This window comes from Rhipicephalus sanguineus, chromosome 2, assembly GCF_013339695.2.
Source record: "Rhipicephalus sanguineus isolate Rsan-2018 chromosome 2, BIME_Rsan_1.4, whole genome shotgun sequence".
NCBI lineage: Eukaryota > Metazoa > Arthropoda > Arachnida > Ixodida > Ixodidae > Rhipicephalus > Rhipicephalus sanguineus.
In genome coordinates this window covers 32,266,170-32,286,443 of record NC_051177.1, presented here as the reverse complement: position 1 = coordinate 32,286,443, position 20,274 = coordinate 32,266,170, and the positions used below count along the sequence as shown (strand labels likewise).

At 47.8% G+C, this 20,274-nt stretch overlaps 1 protein-coding gene across 1 annotated transcript in view; it reads left to right on the top strand.

The window, feature by feature from the left end:
• LOC119382668 (gastrin/cholecystokinin type B receptor) overlaps nt 1–20,274 on the top strand; it is a gene marked incomplete in the record, with an annotated part of 173,591 nt that overhangs the window by 132,797 nt on the left and 20,520 nt on the right. The window contains 2 exon segments of the mRNA XM_037650467.2: nt 12,541–12,686; nt 18,995–19,349. Coding sequence (XP_037506395.1) covers nt 12,541–12,686; nt 18,995–19,349 — 501 coding nt within the window.

Sequence of the window (20,274 nt, the reverse complement as noted above, 5' to 3'; positions counted from 1 at the left end):
TGCGCCAAATGAAATCATTCATGCATGACATCTAGTCCACCATATATCGCATGTTTGCCATGCACGCATGCATGCACATCTAGATACACCATGCCAATGAAACGCATATTCTGGTATATAATGCATGACCTGTCGCTTATGTTCATCACGCACTCGAGTCGTGCCATACGAATTTCGGTATATATCCAGTTAACAAAACGGCCGAAGCACACCATGACAGTGGCATGTAAATCATACCGTACATGACATGCATAACATAATTCGCATGTTAAGACCTCTCATTTATGTTCGTCATACAGTGACGTCGCGCAACATCAATTTTGGTGTATATCAAACGAGCGAAATGGCCGCGAGTGCACCACGAGTATAGCATGTAAATCATGCCATACATGACATGCATGTCATGATTTTCATGTTAACACCTTTCATTTACGTTCGTCCTACAGTCGCTTCGCGCAATACGAATTTTGGTGTATATCAAGCTAGCGAAACGGCCGCGAATGCACCATGAGCGCGGCATGTAAATCATGACATACATGACATCATGTCATGCTTCCATCTTACCACCTCTCATTTACGTTCGTCATGCAGTCGCGTCGCGCAATACCAATTTTTGTGTATATCACGCAAGCGAAACGGCCACGAATGCGCCATGACCATGACATGTAAATCATGTCGTACATGTCATGCATGTCATGATTTTCATGTTACCATGTCTCAGTTACGTTCGTCATACAGTCGCTGCGCGCAATACCAATTTTGGTGTACATCAAGCTAGCGAAGCGGGCCGCGAATGCATCATGAGCGTGGCATGTATATCATGGCATACATGACATGCATGTCATGGTTTTCATCTTACCAACTGTTATTCATGTTCTCCATAGAGTCACTTCGCGCAATAACAATTTTGGCGTATATCAATCAACTGAAACGGCCGCTAGCGCACCATGAGCGTGGCATGTAAATCAGGTTGTACATGACTTGCATGTCATGATTTTCATGTTACCACCTCTCATTTACGTTCGTCACACGGTCGTGTCGCGCACTACCAATTTTGGTGCATATTATGCCAGCGAAACGGCCGCAAGTGCACCATGAGCGAGGCATGTAAATCATGACATACATGTCATATATTCATGGTTTTCATGCCAGCACCTTTATTCATGTTCTTCATACACTCACATAGCACAACACCAATTTGGTAGATATCAAGCAAGCGAAACGGCCGCGAGTGCGCCATGAGCATGACATGTAAATCATGTCGTACATGTCATGCATATCATGATTTTCATGTTACCACGTCTCATTTACGTTCGTCATACAGTCGCTGCGCGCAATACCAATTTTGGTGTACATCATGCTAGCGAAGCGGCCGCGAATGCATCATGAGCGTGGCATGTAAATCATGACATACAGGACATGCATGTCATGGTTTTCATCTTACCAACTGTTATTCATGTTCTTCATACAGTCACTTCGCGCAATACCAATTTTGGTGTATATCAATCTACTGAAGCGGCCGCTAGCGCACCATGAGCGTGGCATGTAAATCAGGTTGTACATGACTTGCACGTCATGATTTTCATGTACCACCTCTCACTTACGTTCGTCATACGGTCGTGTCGCGCAATACCAATTTTGGAGTATATCATGCAAGCGAAACGACCGCAAATGCACCATGAGCGTGGCATGTAAATCATGACATAAATGTCATGGATGTCATGGTTTTCTTGCTACGACCTGTTATTCATGTTCTTCATACAGTCACATAACACAATACCAATTTGGTGTATATCAATCTAGCGAAACGACCACGAGTGCGCCATGAGCGTGGCATGTAAATCATGTCATACATGACATGCATGTCACGATTTCATGTTATCACGAGTCAGTTATGTTCTTCATACAGAAATGTCTCGTTATACCAGTTTTCGTATATATCCCTTCATTTAAACGGCCGCGGGCGCCCAGAGACCATGTCATGTAAATCATGCTGCACATGACATGCGCGTCATGATTTGCATGTTAGGACCAGTCATTATGTTCGTAATGAATTCTTGTCACGTCGTACCAATTTTGGTGTATATGAAATTAACGTAACGGCCACAAGAGCCTAAGGTCGTGGAATGTAAATCATGCTGTTCATGACATGCGTGTCATGATTTTCATGATATGACTTGTCATTTATGTTCGTAATAAGGCCATGTTATGACACACCAATTTCGGTATATATCCGATTAACGAAACGGCCAGGAGAGCACAAAGTCGTAGGCGGCTAGATAGATAGATAGATAGATAGATAGATAGATAGATAGATAGATAGATAGATAGATAGATAGATAGATAGATAGATAGATAGATAGATAGATAGATAGATAGATAGATAGATAGATAGATAGATAGATACGCTCAAAGTCGCAGAAGTTCGCTAAGAAATGCTTCGCATTTAAAAAGTAAACTCTACCGCTGTCCATTTGTGTTATGCGCGTCCAACTACGGCCGCTCTTTACCATGACGTAACGGTTAAGACGAGCCAATGAAAAATGCAACATGGCGCCGTTCGCGACGAGAGGTGAGGTACCGCTGCACCGATACCGAGATCCATCAATTCGAATTTCCTGAGGTGTTTGTTTCTTCCAGAAGAAGCTGTTTCCTACTGTTATTCGTACGTACCCAGCATCATCCTCGCCGATCGTCATCCGATGCAGTAGAAGCTTGTGACTGCCGCGTTTGGAGTTCACCGAAGCGGCAGCAGCTCGGAGTGTTTTACAACGCTTTTGCGCGTTCCGTCGTTTCGGCAGCTTCAAGTTGCAACACCGCGTGTGTTCCCTCCATCGCTCGGATACACCAAGCATATCGCCAGAGGGTCACCACATCGACGATTGTCGTCGCGTTCATTCGTGTGCAGTGAGGTGAAAGTGAAGTCGGAAAGTGCGCGTCTGTGTACGATTTACCGCCCGCAAAAGCCATGGCGTTAGCGTTGCCACAAGTGCGTGTGCGTGTGTGTGTGTGTTACTTGGAGCTCGCAACGTTGGAATCTTGGTGATCTATTGTGATATGCGCCGTGCTGTGCTCCTATATAAACGACGTATGTACGGACGAAGCGTGAGAGAAAGAAAGCCACAAACGTAGCCCGTTAGCGCAACACATTGCGAGTAAACAAACCAGGTGTGGAGAATATGCAGTGGTGTGTGCATTATAAGATAATTGTGGTCATCTGGTGCGTGTGTGATTTTGTGACGTGTGCCTATTGGCGCAGTTGCGTCGTCTTAACGGAATTCAGTTCCACCGGCTCAGAATGATGTGCTAGGTTGAAGTGCGCGTCGCGTAAGTCTCACGCTCGATGCACGAACGCCTTGCAATGAGAGACGCCGTGCGAGGTAATCGTTGTCTGCAAACCGTGAAATAATGCGCTCGCTGTGGCTCATCGATTGCATTGATCGTGATCGTAACTGAAGTAACGCCGCTAAAGCTATTATTGAGTGAAAAAAAAAAAGCTTTTGTGTTTAATGGCGTTGCATCATACTTCACGATATAATATTTGGAATTCTTGTTTTTGTCTAACGTGCGTTTTTAGGGGCGAAGCTCCTTTAGGCGGCACCCGTTCGTCCCTCGTAGTCGTCGTCATCGTAGTAGTCCGTAACAAGTCTTACGCTTTGACCTCCAAGGTGGTGCCGGTGGGAGATTTCTCCTGTGCGTTGTTGAACAATAAAAAATTCGCAGCGTGCGCGTTAACTAAAAGCCGAATTCTTCTGTCTCTCATTCCCCATTAGCAGCCATTGGCATGTTCCAGTAGGAAACGTTAGTAGAAGTAGAAGTGTAAGTGTTAGCTAAAAGCCGACTTCTTCTGTCTCTCATTGCCATTAGCAGCCATTGTTTACCTCCAAGGTAGTGCCTGGTGAGATTTCTCCTGTGCGTGATTAAACAATAAAAATTTTGTTCAAAACGCCGTGATTGATGAAATAAACCAACGAAAGACGCCAGATGTTTTGTAAAAGCAGAACGAAAGAACGCCAGATGTTTTTCTTAAAGTGTAGTAGTAGTAGTTGTATGTAGCCACCTCGCCCGATCGTCAACGGGCGAGGTGGACCGGCAACGGCGCGAGGACCCTGCCGTACGAGAGTTAAATCACACTAAAAGACATACTTTGCGGGCGATACACTCTAGTGAGCTTTCAACTTTTCGTCTTAATGTACATGATAAAGAAATTATTTCTACGAAAAACGCAAGGCACACCTTGAGCAATATATTTGGTTTTGGGACGCTAAATGGAACCATGAGGCGATGCGAAGCCGGAGCACTTGCACGATCGCGTTCCGTTGGCTTTCGTTGGGCATGCTACCGACCTCGCGTCGTGGAACGCGCGTCCTGTCTTCCCTCTAGCCTTGCCTTTAATTCGCACAGGGCGAGCGGGGAATGCGGTCGCTCTTGGCGCTCTTTCGCTCGGGAGCGGACTTCTTCCTTGCATTTCACCGATCACAAGTGATAATGAAGGGACCACGTAAACCAACAGTACAATAAAAGTTTGATGTTATATATACACGATGTTTCACACTCTTTATATTATGTACTGGGCGCATTTCACGGAAGAGTTTCACGGTTTACAGATGATTCCCTCCGTAGCTCCGCCCCACTCATCATCATTCACCCCGTGGATATGCTGTGATTTTTTTTTTGCATTTCGCGTGTATTTTGTGCATGTATCACGCAGTGATAATTTGTTTATATTAAACTCGTGAAGCTCATAGGGCATAGACCCTTTTGTTTAAGCGCTTATCCCTTCTTCTGAAGCCTCACCCCCTCACTATGCTTCACGAACAAATGAAGAGGGGGGAGCCGGAGAGGTGGGGCTTGACAATGTACGAAACGGATGTACTTACTGATTGTGTCCACCGATATTATTTATATAGACATCTATATTATATGTTTTCCTTTTTTTTTCTTCGAAGATGCGCGTGTTTTCTCTATGTCCGAGCATGTATGTGTGGTCTTTTGGCTACTGATTTTTTTCATTTCTACACTTTTTATTGTTTTTTTTTCCTTGGCCTACCTGCACGGAGGACGATGCTATAAAAGCGCATCGAAGCCTCTTAAATTTTGCCTTGATATCAAAACGTTGACAAATAAACTGTCTTTTGAGAAGCGTATATCCTTTTCCTATTTGTCGTAGGGCAACCGATGGCATCCTCAGTGTGTGTGTGTGTGTATATATATATATATATATATATATATATATATATATATATATATATATATATATATATATATATATATATATATATATATATATATATATATATATATGGTACGGGGGGGCTCTTCCAGTAAAATTGTGCCCCCCTGCTGTAGTGCCGACTGGGGCGACGCAGGTATGTAATAAGTAAATAATAAATTAATTAAAAACTTCAACGTTCAAAGTCTTAATGGGTAATGGCAGTGCCAGTGCAAGTTGTCGAGGCGAGAAACAATCCCACGTAAAGCTTTTAGTCAACTCCAATTTAGCCGCGTACATCTCCTTGGCGTGAAAGTAACGGTAACGCATGCAATGACCCCCACAGTTAAACGCGATGTGTGCTACACGCTTTTATTTCGTTGAAACAAGACGTCAAATGAAGCCTTGGCGTTTAGCTCAAACACGATGACAAGCACGGCGATTGGAGACGCAAATGCGGTATTAACGGCAACACAAGAGTCGAAATTCATGAAGGCAATCTCAGACCACTTCGCCATACTTCCCTTTGAGTCACAGTTGCCATAGTTACAGCAGAAGTGAAGAAAACTGGCGGCGAAAGTTTCGCAAAAAAAAAAAAATAGAAACGAGCTTGGTAAATGCGATTAATGTCCGTGTTTCGTTCTTTGAAACCATAAAATAACCATTCCTTTATTTTAGGTTTTATGTTAAATCTGGCATTTTTTTGTTTTAATACCAAAATAGGTGCTGCTCAGAAGCATCACCTTTGAGATGTACATTACTTCTTCGTATAGACTCCGAGATGACCGTGGCGGGGGCTGCGATATAAATAACAGCTGTATTGTTATGCTGACGCTGAACTCCGTGCCTTAACAGTTTATTTTATCTAGCTTTGCTTTCTTTATTTCAGTATCAGTGCAGTATTGCAAAATAAGGTTTATATGCGTGAAAATTATTGCCATTGTTTAGGAACTACTTCGTTTGTAGCGCGGAGGCATGCAAAATATGAGCAATGCGGCCTCGTGGGCGGAGCTTATATTTATTCTTAGGCTGTCACCGACTATAGATAAACTGGAGCGCGAACGCGTGTCATGCAGAACGCGAATGTCAAGGCGCCATGGTCTCACTGACGAAGTAAAAGGAAAGCAAGCCTCGAGCGCTACTGGTCGATGATCGGAGACATAAACAGGGGATGACGGCAATGGTATCACATCGGATCGCGACACGTAAGAAGCTAGCGTACTTGACACGTAGAAGCGATCCAACCTACTAGACGATGAGCCACGGCGCCAAGTCCAGGCATATTGGGATCCATGTACTAGTCTGTGCGCATCTATCAAAGAGAAGTACTGGACAAGGCGACGCAGCTCGCGCGCGTTCCAGTCAGGTCGACCCCATCCCGGGCCCTGGATATCAGCTCTCGTATCTAAGACACAGTTAAAATCTCCGGTGAGTATTACATGCCGACCGTCAAGAAAATACACGTCCAGGTCACGGAAAAAATCATTAGACTTGGCTGCTTGGGCTGGCCCATAAATAGACAGAATGCGTAGCCTGAACGACGATAGGACGCAGTCGAAAGCCAGTACCCGACCTATAGCCCATCATAGAAAACATGGTGATCTCGCAGAAGAGTTCGGTTAAAGATAATGATTCCAACTCCACTGAAGCGAGATGTCGCGAAAGAAAAGTAACAGTCCAAGTTGAATGAGCGCTTGAACGCACGAACGTGGCCAATGGTAAAAAAATTTGTTTCTTGTAAACACAGAACATCGCAATGTTCTGCGCGAGCTACGCTGATAACCTCGGCTTGTTTTACAGGATTACGGAACCCTTGAACGTTTAAAGAAATTATTTTTAGGGTGTCAGCCATATTGAATTACTAATGAGTGACCTTACTGACCTGGTCGTGTTCTTCAATTCGGCACCCCGGGGTCCGGGGGACATGCAGTCCTCACGCTACACAACACACTTCGGCCCTCTAGAAGAGGGTCGAGGTTTCTTCGGCTGCTGAGACTCGGAGCGGCTATCCTGGGCGCCGTCCGAGCTGGTGCCACTCGTATGCGCACGCTTAACTTCTCGCGGCGCAAGCATCTCCACATCACGTTCGTCTAGACTAGGCGAGAGCTCAATACTACTGTCCACTCCGAGGCTGAAGCTGCTTTCAGACGATTCAGGTAGCGGTAGGGCTGCAGAGTCAATGTTGTCTCCACCAACGACCTTGACCACTAGCTGCTTGTCGAGGCGAGTCAGTAAAGAGTTCCCATGGCGTCTTGCAACTTGTTCAAGGAAGTCGCGAGCCTGGCTTTCTGAAGGAACCAATGTGTTTGGTTCATTCGGTTCAAACGCTGCGCTGGACGAAACGCCAGCGTCCGTACACTGCAAAGCGTCGGAGACTACGGCACATTCAGCTAAGGATGCGGCCGGCGCGTCGGTCCCTCCATGCGCTTGCTTCTCGGCAGGAGACGCAACCAAACATGAAACGTCTTGCTTGTCTGGAATGGACGCCATGTCAACCATGATGTCTTTTCTTGCCGGCGAGGCTGGCGGACGTGGCGCATCGTGATTGGCCAAGCTGTACACTTCTTCGTTTCCTTTTAACGTAGGTTCCGGAGGTGCATTCTTGATTTCTTCTGCAGCTCCGGTTTCTCGCTCAGGCATTACCGCAGGTGACACGGTCGGTAGAGGCGGAAAGGTCCCCGCAGCAGCATCAGAATATGAACGCCGCACTGGACAGACGGTAGTGGGGTGACCATCTCCACAACGTCGCCAGGGGCGGTCGCACCCTTCGCTTTCGTGCCCATGGACACCACAGCGACCACAGAACGGTGCTGTGCACTGTGCACGATAATGGCCACTGGAGCCACACCGACGGCAAACACGCTGCAGACCACCGTAGTCGAACGTGACTCGATGGCCGGAAATTCTGAGGTAGTTGAGGACGGGATGCGTGGTGCTCATTTCCATCCCAACAAAACGCGTGCCTGTGAGGACTCCGCGTCGTGCACTCATGAAGCCAGCGTTTACAGATAACGCCTTGCCGTATGGGGTCAAAGCCTGGACGAGGACTTCGTTGGGGACGAAGGACGGTAGGAATAAGCGGAATGGCGACGTTAGTTACCTGCGGGCCAACAGGAACGACGGGAATGCGCTCGCCACCGATGGTCAGGTAGCCAGCGTCGTCGATTAGAGTCATGGAAGCCGTGCTCTTGACGGTGACTTGGAAGTTCATGCCTCCCATATGCTGAACACAGTGTACTTCTGACAGACCAACTATTGAGGCCGTCGCGTCAACGACGGTCTCCGGACTAGTTCCCGCAGGAACCACGACGTCGAAGGCTTGGGCCTTCGAGGGAGTCCATGACGTTGAAGGCGCCATGGCTTGATGGTGAAGACGCCCCTGACGTGGAACACGCATGGACATCAACAAGATCGCACTGTCTTCCTCTCCTTCCTCTTCTGTCTGTTCTTCTGTCTGTCTTTCTGTTTGTCGGCACGTCCCTCGATTCAGCCACTCGGCCAAAGTTGAACCACTTGCCCAAGGGCCAGCCATCGTGAACGGCTGACTAGGTTCATACTTGTGTACATTGTTGATCAAAAAGCAAACGTTACGCATATCTGAGGTGCAACATCACTAGGTAAGTATTAGGTGGTGTGTTCCTTTAATTGAAAATACATAGATACGTAATTCTAGAGACCCTAGTTTCTTAAGCTGCGCTGAAAATGCGACTGCGCCGAAACTTGGCTCCCTCCGTGCCCTCTGCACGAGCTCATTGTTGTGTTTCGGTTTCGGTTCAGTATTGCACTGTACGAATTCCATGGGGCGCCGCTCTGGCATTCCTGCTTTACCCAGGCGACGTGAATATAAAAGAGTGTGTGGAGAGTACTCGTTGAGTGCGGACGTTTCTTCTGCTTCGGCGCTTCGCGCCAAACCGCGTGTTCGGGCTGGCTGGCGTCCCCGCCGGTCGCGTTGGTCACCGCCGGTCTTCGCCTGCTGCTGGGCCGGGACTACCAGCCCGCAACAGAGCATTCACGTTTCCCGACGTATTGCCAGATGGCGTTCATATCTCACGCAGCGCCTCTTCTATCGTCTTTAGACGACATTTGCAGCGAAGCACGCAGATACGCGGCCAAATTTTTTGCTACAGATGTGACTCTGGCAGTTATAGCTCTCTTTAGGGAGGCACACTGACACTCTTCAGGAGAGTCGTGGTATCTATGACTCTCCATAGAAAGTCACGTTGGCTCTCTTTAGGGGAGTCGTGGGATGCACGAGTCCCCTAAAGAGAGCCAATGTGACTCTCTAAAGGGAGTTACACATGGGAGAGTCACACGTGTAGCAAAGAAGAGTCAAAGGACACCTTTTTTATTGCGATAGCAATTATATGGACACTTTCGGCTGGTTTTGCCGTCTCCGTCGCCGTCTGTCGATGCCGTCGTGTCCCGGATATGTATATGTATGTTTATATAAATAAAGGCCACAAAGAAAAATCAATCAGAAGAAAGGTTTCCGAAGCGCGTCACCGGGATTCTACCCCTCTGGCTCCGCAGCGCGCTGCTTTAAACAACTCGGCCATGCGCCACCGGCTCTTAGCATAACAACGGCGAGCTATTAGAGAGTTTGAGAATTGGGGACCCAAGACGCTGGGCCTCCAAGCTGCGTTGGGCAGCCTGCTCTTCCGTTCGGATGATCAGGAGAGTTTGAGAATTGGGCCAACGCAGGCTGCGTTGGGTCAAGTACACGGAGCGCCACGCGTGACGAAATTTAAAATCATCCCAGACGCGGGCCATACTGCGCCGTGGCCCGCGCTGCGTCTGTGTCTTCTCGCTGGTGAGCCAAGACACCTTGGGGCCCCACGCTAGTTTTCAATTTTTGCGTCTCGGGTCAACACGAGCGCAAGAGCCCAAGAGTTGCTTGGGTTGTGCGCATGCGCCCTGGCGGCTCGCAAGCTTCTTGGGTCCCCAAGCTCCTGGGGCCCCAATTCTCAAACTCTTGGGGCCCCAATTCTCAAACTATTAGAGAGTTTGACAATTGGAGCCCCAAGGAGCGAGCCGCCAGGGCGCATGCGCAGAACCCAAGCCACTCTTGGGCTCTTGCGCTCGCGTTGACCCGAGACGCAAAAACTGAATACTAGCGTGGGGCCCCAAGGCGTCTTGGGTCACCAGCGAGAAGACACAAGAGAGTTTGAGAATTGGGGACCCAAGACGCTGGGCCCCCAAGCCGCGTTGGGCAGCCTGCTCTTGCGTTCGGATGATCAGCAGAGTTTGAGAATTGGGCCAACGCAGGCTGCGTTGGGTCAAGCGCACGGAGCGCCACTCGTGACGAAATATAAAATCACCCGAGACGCGGGCCATACTGCGCCGTGGCCCGCGCTGCTTCTGTAGAGAGTATGAGAATTGGGGCCCGAAGGAGCTTGGGGACCCAAGAAGCTTGCGAGCCGCCAGGGCGCATGCGCACAACCCAAGCAACACTTGGGCTCTTGCGCTCGCGTTGACCCCAGACGCAAAAATTGAAATCTAGCGTGGGGCCCTGAGGTTTCTTGGGCCACCAGCGAGAAGACACAGACGCAGCGCGGGCCACGGCGCAGTATGGCCCGCATCTGGGATTATCTTAAATTTCGTCACGCGTGGCGCTCCGTGTACTTGACCCAACGCAGCCTGCGTTGGCCCAATTCTCAAACTCTCCTGATCATCCGAACGCAAGAGCAGGCTGCCCAACGAAGCTTGGGGGCCCAGCGTCTTGGGTCCCCAATTCTCAAACTCTCTATTTATATGCATAATTTAAAGCGCGCCCTTCGGGCGCGCTTTAAGGCAACGCTCATACATTTTCCTGCAGACGCGCACCAAAAAGTGGCCGATTTCTGTACCCACTGACGATGTGGAACGCCGAGTAAACGATGCGTCGAACGCCACCGCGTAGCAGGAGACGCGGAGGGGTCACTCCACGCGCCGCAGTTTTAAAGAAAAAGAAGTCTAAGAGCGTTGGGTTGTAGCGCGCTGCTCAAACACGAAGTAACAACCGTAACATTTCGCGCTCATCCTGTGTGTATCTGTGCATTCTTTTCGAGTGTCCTACCTAGTGTTTGAGCAGTGCGCTGCAGGTGTCGAGCTGTGACCGTTTTAGGGGCGAAGCTCCTTAAAGCGGCACCCGTTCGTCCCTCATAGTCGTAGTGCGTAAGCAGTCGTAACGCTAGTACCAGATCTTGACCTCCAAGGTGGTGCCGGTGGGAGATTTTTCCTGTGCGTTGTTGAACAATAAAAAATTCGCAGCGCGCGCGTTAACTAAAAGCCGAATTCTTCTGTCTTTCATTCCCCATTAGCAGCCATTGGCATGTTCCAGTAGGAAACGTTAGTAGAAGTAGAAGTGTAAGTGTTAGCTAAAAGCCGACTTCTTCTGTCTCTCATTCCCATTAGCAGCCATTGTTTACCTCCAAGGTAGTGCCTGGTGAGATTTCTCCTGTGCGTGATTAAACAATAAAAATTTTGTTCAAAACGCCGTTGATTGGTGAAATAAACCAACGAAAGACGCCAGATGTTTTCTAAAAGTAAAACGAAAGAACGCCAGATGTTTCTAAAGCAAAACGAAAAGACGCCAGCTGCTTAACGAAAGACGCCAGATGTTTTCTAAAAGCAATGGTTTTCTAAACAATGAAAATTCACAGCGTACATGTAAAATTAAAGTGAGCTGCAAGTCGTCATAACTCTCATCGAACCTTTAGTATAAACGCGCCCGATCTCACGTCGGTGATGATGTACTGGGCAGAATTCACGGAAGATTCACGGTTTACCGATGAACCTCCGCAGCTTCGCCCACTCATCATCATTCACTCCGTGGATATGCTGTGATTTTTTAGTTCGCGGTCGCCCTGTGTGTTCTTTTCGCCAGTCCTTTGGGCTCGAGCGGCGCGTTGCAAGTATCGAGCTGTTTGCCGTACTTCGTGTGACATTCTGATTTGTTACTATCGCATTTATTATTTCGCCGTTGCGGCGAAACTGTACTTTTTCTTACAGTGAGACAGGATACACAAACGAGCTAAAGTGCAAGATAATGGATAAGGAAGAGAACGTAAGAAGCGTTTCGTGTGTTCTCTCCCTTGTCTTGCCCTTTTCCTAATTCTTGAGACATCATGTACCAACCCACCACGTATACATAGGTACTCCATTGCAGCACACAAAATATCTACGCGACAAAGATGAAATCAAATGTAGCCGCTCAATTGAGCTCATCGTAGCAGCAATCATGCGTGTGTTACCTGTGTAGAATGGACGCCTGTATAGTTGATCATGCCAATGCTGACTTTCTATCTCTCTCTCTCTCTCTTTCTCTCTTCTGCTTTGCATTCAAGCAGATGAGGAATTGATGTCGATGGCCGTAGTGCACGAGGAGTACCACACCAATCCCAACATGCCGCAGCTGTTCTCGCCCCCCGACGTGGAAGCCAGGCTCCAAAGAACACCGAGGAGACAGTTTATCTTCCGAGGGACCTACCGCAAGGTACACGCACTGTGCAACACCTTCAGCGGTGTATATTTACTTGCTTGTCTTACATGTGACGACAGTGAAAAAGCTTTGGGGAGCTACAAGAACACATAGGCCCGCAAGGCGACCGGCCGGCCGGAGGTTGCATCACGCGAGCACCACCGCTCGGTGCGTTCGGTATTGATTACATCAGCACGTGAGCTTTTTGTCGATAGGATTGCGTGATAGACAGAACGATTTGCACGTATGTCATGGTGCCGCTGCGGGTGAATTTCTTTTTTTTTTCTACTACGTTTTATTGGTGTCCTCTACTTAGCAGGATTGTTCAGCTTCTTGTGATTGCCGCTGGCTGGTAGGCAGAGCTTTATTTTTTTTATTACTTTCCGCGAGCCTTGTTGAAAGGAGATGGCTGCCCTCAGCGTTTATAGGCCATGATAGGGTTCGGGATTAAGTTTTGAAGAATATACTGCCTCCGAAGTCCGAAGAACTGGTGGCAGGCAACGTCATAAAAATTGTCTAAAAGATGAACGTGTATAAGTGCAAATTTCAGTGACTAAAGCGGGGAAATACGGCTCACATGGCAGCCGGCGCCTTTCTTTCGCCACCAGTGAGCGGATGAGACAAAATGCATTTCCTAAATTGCGTCCAAAAGGCGTTCGCTTTCACTGCGTGCCATAACACACCAGCTCAGTGTCCCCAGCGCCCACGGGTGACGCAAGAAGAGCGCCAGCAGCCATGTGGCCCATGTATCGCCTTTCGCTCGCTGACTAATGCACATTTGACATGCGCATCGCCATCATTGAAGCCGAGGACGTCGTCCTTCATCTGGAGTTCTTCGACTCAAGACAACGGTACATTGTCGAGCGTGAGTTGGCGCGGCTTTAACGAAATCGCTTGCGTTCCGTATAGGGATAGAAGGTACGCGTTACTACGATCACTGCAGCAACGAGTAAGCTATTGAGCGCTCTCTCTGCCGCCCTCATCACTATAGAGCGTATACGCAGGCCGTCGAAAGCGACCGCCCTAACGACGGATCGCTTTTGGAGCAAACAATCCTGGAATTCGGAAATAAGCAGTCGTCGCGCTGGAAGTCAGTCAAGGCATTATTGAAGTTCTTACCTAACACTGCTGCAATTCTGCCGTTCCTCACCTCCTCTATTTTTTTTTTTTTGCACGCTTAATTGTTGTCCACGTTTTCATTTCCGTCTTTTTTCCTCCTTTCTCGTTCCCCTTCTGTGTAGGATAGGAAACCAGAAGTTTCTCATCGTGTTAACCTTTCTCTTTTCTTTCACATTTCCTTTCTCTTTTTCTCTCTTTTTTTCGTAAGAAATCGACAATCTGTCATCAAAAAGCATCCTGCGCACTGAGTCCTCGGGGACCCCTCATGAACAGGGGTTAGATGGCATTGCAGATTGCAAGCAGAGCAAATGTCACACCCACGAGAATTATATGCAAGTGATAAAAGCACGCACCTAAGATTTAGAAGACTGAGGTTTCTCCTTGTCTGACAAGTGTTCGTCACTTAAAGGCTTTGCCTTCCCGCCGCCGTAGTGTCGTACTGTCGCAGGGTGTTTCATACACGCTGCACAGGCACACAGCCGTTAATACGCTGTTCAATAAACGAGAATTTGCGCTTGGACCGGTTATGCGTAAGACATTAGAACGACGCTTGGTCACAGTAGAACAGCACTCTGTAAAGAGTAAACTTTATTATTCGATATTGTCGAAATTACACAAGCAGCGATGTACAGATTAATGTGCTGCAGATGTATATAAATAAGTTACAGAAAGAAAAAAAAACAGTCACTGACTTCTAAACACATGTAGGTTAACGCAGAGGATACAGTCGCTGATGCTCTGTAAATAGCGAGAGCTTGCATAAATAGGTTGAGAAATTAGAAATACAGGCTTTTGAAATGTCTACTACCAATAGAAGCAGAGCACGTTGCGATAACGTGAACAAGAAAATAAAGAAACATTAAGCGGTTAAGAAGCGGCGATTCGTAATACACTAACAACCTTAGACATTGTTTAAAAAGAGCCTAGACATGCGTTTGAAGACTCCTGAGAAACATGACCGACGCTTTACCGATCCCAGCGTGTAGACTCAAATGCCACAGAAATACCGACCACGTCGTAAAAGTTCTAAAGAATGGACGTTTTCTATACCCCCTCCACCCCCCCCCCCCTCAAAGAAGGGAGAAAAAAAAAGCCACCATCGACTTTATCTAACCTTCGACGCAGACGTAGCAAATAAGTAGCTTTTAGCCGAGGCTAACGAAATCGAATGTTCTTGTTCGTCTAATCACGATGGCTCCGATCGAATGTCAAGTGCGCCGCAGACCGCGGATTGCTTTCTTTTATTTATTTTTCTACAACTGCGCCATTGTAAACTTCGGTTTTATCGCTACTTTTGTAAAAGTCAGGCACGTGGTCCGAAATAAAGATGGCCATATATTTCACAATTCGCGCCGTATCCGGTACACGTTTTGTTCGGCTACGCGGTTGATTTCGTTTATTTATTGATGATCGTTTTCTTTTCCTAAATGGCGGGACGCGTTTTGTCAACGGGGCTGGATTTCTGATTCCATTACGCTAATGTCTTCAGCAACGAAATGATGTGCACGCTCTGAAAGACATATAGAGGCTTTCGGAGTGCGTGCGGCTATACCATCAAGATATTAACGCGATAGCGTTAAAGAGCTCGTATTGCAGAAATTCCGCCGTCGGCGTCGGCGCCGTTGGTTGTGAGCGAAAAATCATCTTGTCCGTGTCCGAAAAATTGAAAAAAGCTGCAAATAAAATGAATAATGAAAATGTTGGGGCCGAGTGAGAATCGAACCCAGGCCGTCTGCGTGGAAAGCAGGTGTTATACCACGCAGCCACGTCTTTGCTTGGAGCTGTACTGAAAGTAACTTCCATGCTTCCAAAAATACGCGTCCTGTATACAGGTGTCACAGTACGAGATGTAATGTCGCAGTAATGTTGCGTGGTACAAGCGTGCATAGCCATCGGGCGTCACACCCTGTGAATATCATAAAGACTTGATGGTTTAAACCCAGCCACCCATTACAAAAGGCACACAAATTGCTGCGCGTATTCCATTAAGACCACGTAGTGGGTGCATCGCAAATTCGAAAGAGTTTCTCGCGCATAATTGCTCCCGGTCTAAAGCATGCTACCCATTACATAAGGCACACACCTTAGTGCGCGCATTCTGTTAAACACTCGTAGTGTTGGAAGTGCGCACTAGGGGCAGGATATCGCTATCGCGTTCAACTCTTAAAGGCGAAGCTTAAGCGTCCCCCAATTTTTTTTACATAGCTTCGCTCTTACTTTTGTGTTGTTGTTGCTGCTGTTATGCACTATAGTTGTGGCCAAACTTACCTCTGAAACTCAGGGATGTATGCTTCGCAAACTAAACGCCGCTGACACGATGAAAGACCACTTCCGGGAAGAAGACATTTAGCGACCTTGGAGCTGGATGCCTTCGTTCATGCACAAGGTCACAAAAGCCTTTTTGCACTGCCTAATGTATACTGAGCTTGACGAACGTTGGTGCACTGTTAGTGCGTACTCTTTGTGTTAACTTTAAGTTACTGGTCCTTTATCATTACTCCTGCCTTTCTTTTATTTTGTCTATTTTATATATTATTTCTTCTATGCCCCTTAACAAGTGCAGGACAGCCAGTCGGGCACGGGCTAAGCGAACAGTATGCAATCACTGCATACGGCCAGTTTTAACTTATGTGGCTGAAACGTGGAGAATAACAAAGCAACTAGAGAAAAATTTGAGCAGCACAGAGCGTGCAATGGAACGAACAATCACAGGATTAAGAGATCGGAGGACGGCAGAGTGGGCCAGGGAACAAACAGGGGTAGCAGATATCTTAGTTGGCACCAAGCGAAAGAAATGGACCTTTGGAACATTTGTGACGTCATTACGACGTCATCGGACGTCACTGTGACGTAAGGTGACGGGCGTGACATCGCCACATGATGTCATAACATGACATCGTAGAATGGTCAAAGGTGGTGCGATCACGGAGGCAATGCGAAACCAGGTGAGGTGCCTCCGAGGTACAAAACCGCGTTAGATGCGGAAAGCTTTCGAAGGGGGCCGGGGCAGGCTCAATACATCGACTGAAAAGAAAAAGAAGATGGCTTGCGCCTTCATAAGGCACAAGTGAATGCATAAGGGGACCCTGCGACTCTTCTTTTTTTTATTTATTGACTGTGGCAGCATGGATCTGAGCTTTTATAAAGTTGCAGATAAAAGCAAAGAAAACCAGACTGCGTTGTTACAAGCAACAAAGAACATTCTTTGAGTGGCGTGTTCCAAAAGTCACGTGTGAGTGCTAATTATGTGCTCTGAAAAGAATGCTTGTCTTTTTCCGATCCCTAAGGACCATTTGAGGCATGTTGTATTTCTTCGGTCTCGTCGGTGAACTATGAGACGCACGTTGTTTACAAATCGTAGAAGTGGGAAGCGTATTGTTGGTGGTGAAGGATGACTGTCTGTCCTCTGCAGTGTCGTTACGGTCTTTGCGGCAAATTAGCTCTTCGAACGTTGGAGAGTGCTGAAACGCCGTTATGCTCAATGTGCCCCAGAGTGGAGATGGAGACTTGTAGGCATGAGAAGCCGTCCATCCAGAACTGTCGCTGTAGCAAACGTTTCGGGAAGGGGTATTTCAGAAGCGCTGCCTCCAGTGACATTCCTTGTTGCTCTTGCAGTGCCTCTACTGCAGTGCAGACCTTGCAGTATCCCTAGAAAAATTCAAGTGATATTGGGTCATAACATAATATGCTTTAGCCATTGAAAAGCAGTCGTCCGGAACGATGTAAAAGATGAAACCCGTGCTAATTTCAACTTCATCATTGCTCCGTGATTTTACCTGTCGTATTTACTTAGCGGCCAAGGTGTCGAACTGCCAAGCTCGAAGACGCCGGTTCGAGCCCCGGCGAAAGCGGTCGCATTTTGATGAGGTTGTAATTCTAAAGCTCGATAGCACCCGTGTAATTTGATTTATGAGCACGTTTAACGAACCTAGGTTGTCAAAATTAATCGGGAATCCTTCGTAACTGCGTGCCTCTTACCCATATCGTGGTTTCTGGAGGTAAATCCCCAAAGTCTATTTTCGAAATACACCTGACGGCATCACATGGCATGTACGGTCGAACGCCTCTGTAGTGAACGCCTTTTATAAAGAACTAATCCGTATAACGAATGATTCCTTGCATTCTGGCTGCATTTCGAGCACTAAAATGGGCTACTTTTATCACGAAGTTACCTATGTAACCAAGTATTTTAGGAATCCAAACACTGTTTTAAAGGGCCCTTAGACCGTCCCGATTTCAAAGACGAGATAGCGGTCTCTTTCTCGTCTTCACGACCCTTGCTGAACCGCTCTCCTCCTCGCCCCTTATTTTTTCGGAAAACGCGTGGACAATATCAGCACTAAGCGTTGAGCATTTCAGGATTTCGCGCTTTTCGGCTATACGCTGTTATCTCCGCTTGCGCAGTTGAAAACGCACGAAATGAAGATAAACCGGTCGATAGCGCACGATAGCCAAGCGGTACAACGTTGAGCGGGCGTGCGACTGCATGGCAAAGCGTGGTAGGAGACATTTTAAAACTGATATCCCTCATATATGAACTAGTCGAGAACTCATAGCCAAGTGACTTGAATCTCCCTGCTGGCGCCACGAAGTGCGCCGGAAAGACGGGAAGCGCTAGGAGAGAATAACGCGCTTGTTCTTGAGATGTTCAGAGATTGTTTAGGGGCATTTTAAATGCAATAATTAAATAATAATTAATAGTCAGTGAGATATCCAGCACATGGTGAGGCGCACAAACTTAGCGAGATGACGCGGTACAATTCGAAGTTTTAGTCGAGTGACTATCTAGTGTCGCCTTTTCTCCCAAGCACAATAGTTGTTGGGGTTTACGTCCCAGAACAACGATATGATGATGAGGGGCGCCCTAGTGGAGGGCTCCGGAAAGTTTTACTATCTGGTTTTCCTTAACGTGCACCTAAATCCAAGTACACCGGCCTCAAGCATTTCGCGTCCATAGAAATGCGGCCGCCAACGGCTGTGATTCGTTCCCGCGACCTTCGGGTGAGCAGTCGAGCACCATAACAATTAGACCACCATGGCGGGTGCCTTTTAAAGACAGTTGATTGTATTCGGCTTTTGTCATGCCATTCCAGGCTTTCCAATCATGACAGATATGAGCAATCGGGTACCAACACTGCGATGAGTCATTAGTCGATATCAATTTCATCTTCGCAAGGGGAATGACGTATCGTCGACGTGCGCAGAGCCGGGCCTCGAAGCGGCGTGTGATCCGGATGCTGTCGGTGTTGGTGCTGGAGTTCTTCGTGTGCTGGACGCCGCTGTACGTGCTGCACACATGGACCGTGTTCGATGCTCACGCCGCTTACAGCCGCGTGCCGGCCGGCGCCTTCGCTGCCGTCCACCTGCTGGCCTACGTGTCCTCGTGCTGCAACCCCATCACGTACTGCTTCATGCACGACAAGTACCGACAGGCGTTCCGCAACGTCCTCGCCTGCTCGAGTGCCTCGGGCCGCAGGCGCCGGCGGTGGTCCTCGACCAAGAGCCACGACCGCTTCGTCTCCCTCAACAGCATCTGCAGCAACGGCAAGAATGCCAGCGGTACGTGAATGTTGACTTCTTTCTTGTGTTTTTTTCTTAAACAGCGAGGCTGTCTTAGCCTACACTGTGTCGTCGTCGTAGTAGAAGCAGTAGTTAGTACGTATTAGTAGTAGTAGTAGTAGAAGTAGTAGTAGTAATGATAGTAGCAGTAGTACTAGTGATAGTAACAGTAGTAGTAGACGCCACGTCTCATAATCTACGCATTCCTGTGACTTCTTCAGCAGCAGATCGCACTGCACGCTGTGTAACCTTGACACGATACTGCGCTGATATGCAAGTGTGGTTTGCTGGAGCTTGCTGCAGTCTTTGCTTTTTTCTTCGTTTACGTCCAAAGCGTCCTTCCTGCTGACTCTAGAATGGCCACGCATCTGTAACGCTTTTTTATTGCGATAGCAATTATATGGACAGTCTCGGCTGAATTTTGCCGTCGCCGTCGCCGTCATGCACCGTATATGTATAAGTATGTATGTATATATAAAAGCCCCAAAGAAAAATAATTAGGAAAAATGCTTCCGAAGCGCGGAATCGAACCAGGGATCTCTTGCTCCGAAGCGAGTGGCGCTAACCGCTACGCCACGAAACGCAGATCCTCCACGTAGCTAACGGCGAGCGTTATATACACACCCTTTACCGCTGGACGGACTCAGAGACGGCCGGCGCTTATAAGCGTTTCTTCATTAGCAGCTAGATGGCGGTAGGAGCACGACTGGCGCATTTAAAAGTCGTCGGCGAGCTCGCTCGCTTCTTCTTATATTTGCGCAGGGAGACCCTAGCCCTTCCGCTGGCTGCTCGCGCGGTTTTCTGGTGGTGAGGGGAAGAGGGTTCTTTCAAGCTTTCACCGTGGTGTCCGCGCTCATGTTACGGAGCGTACGAAAGTCACTCGAGCAAGGGACGCCGCTAAACGAACAAACAGACGATGAGCGCG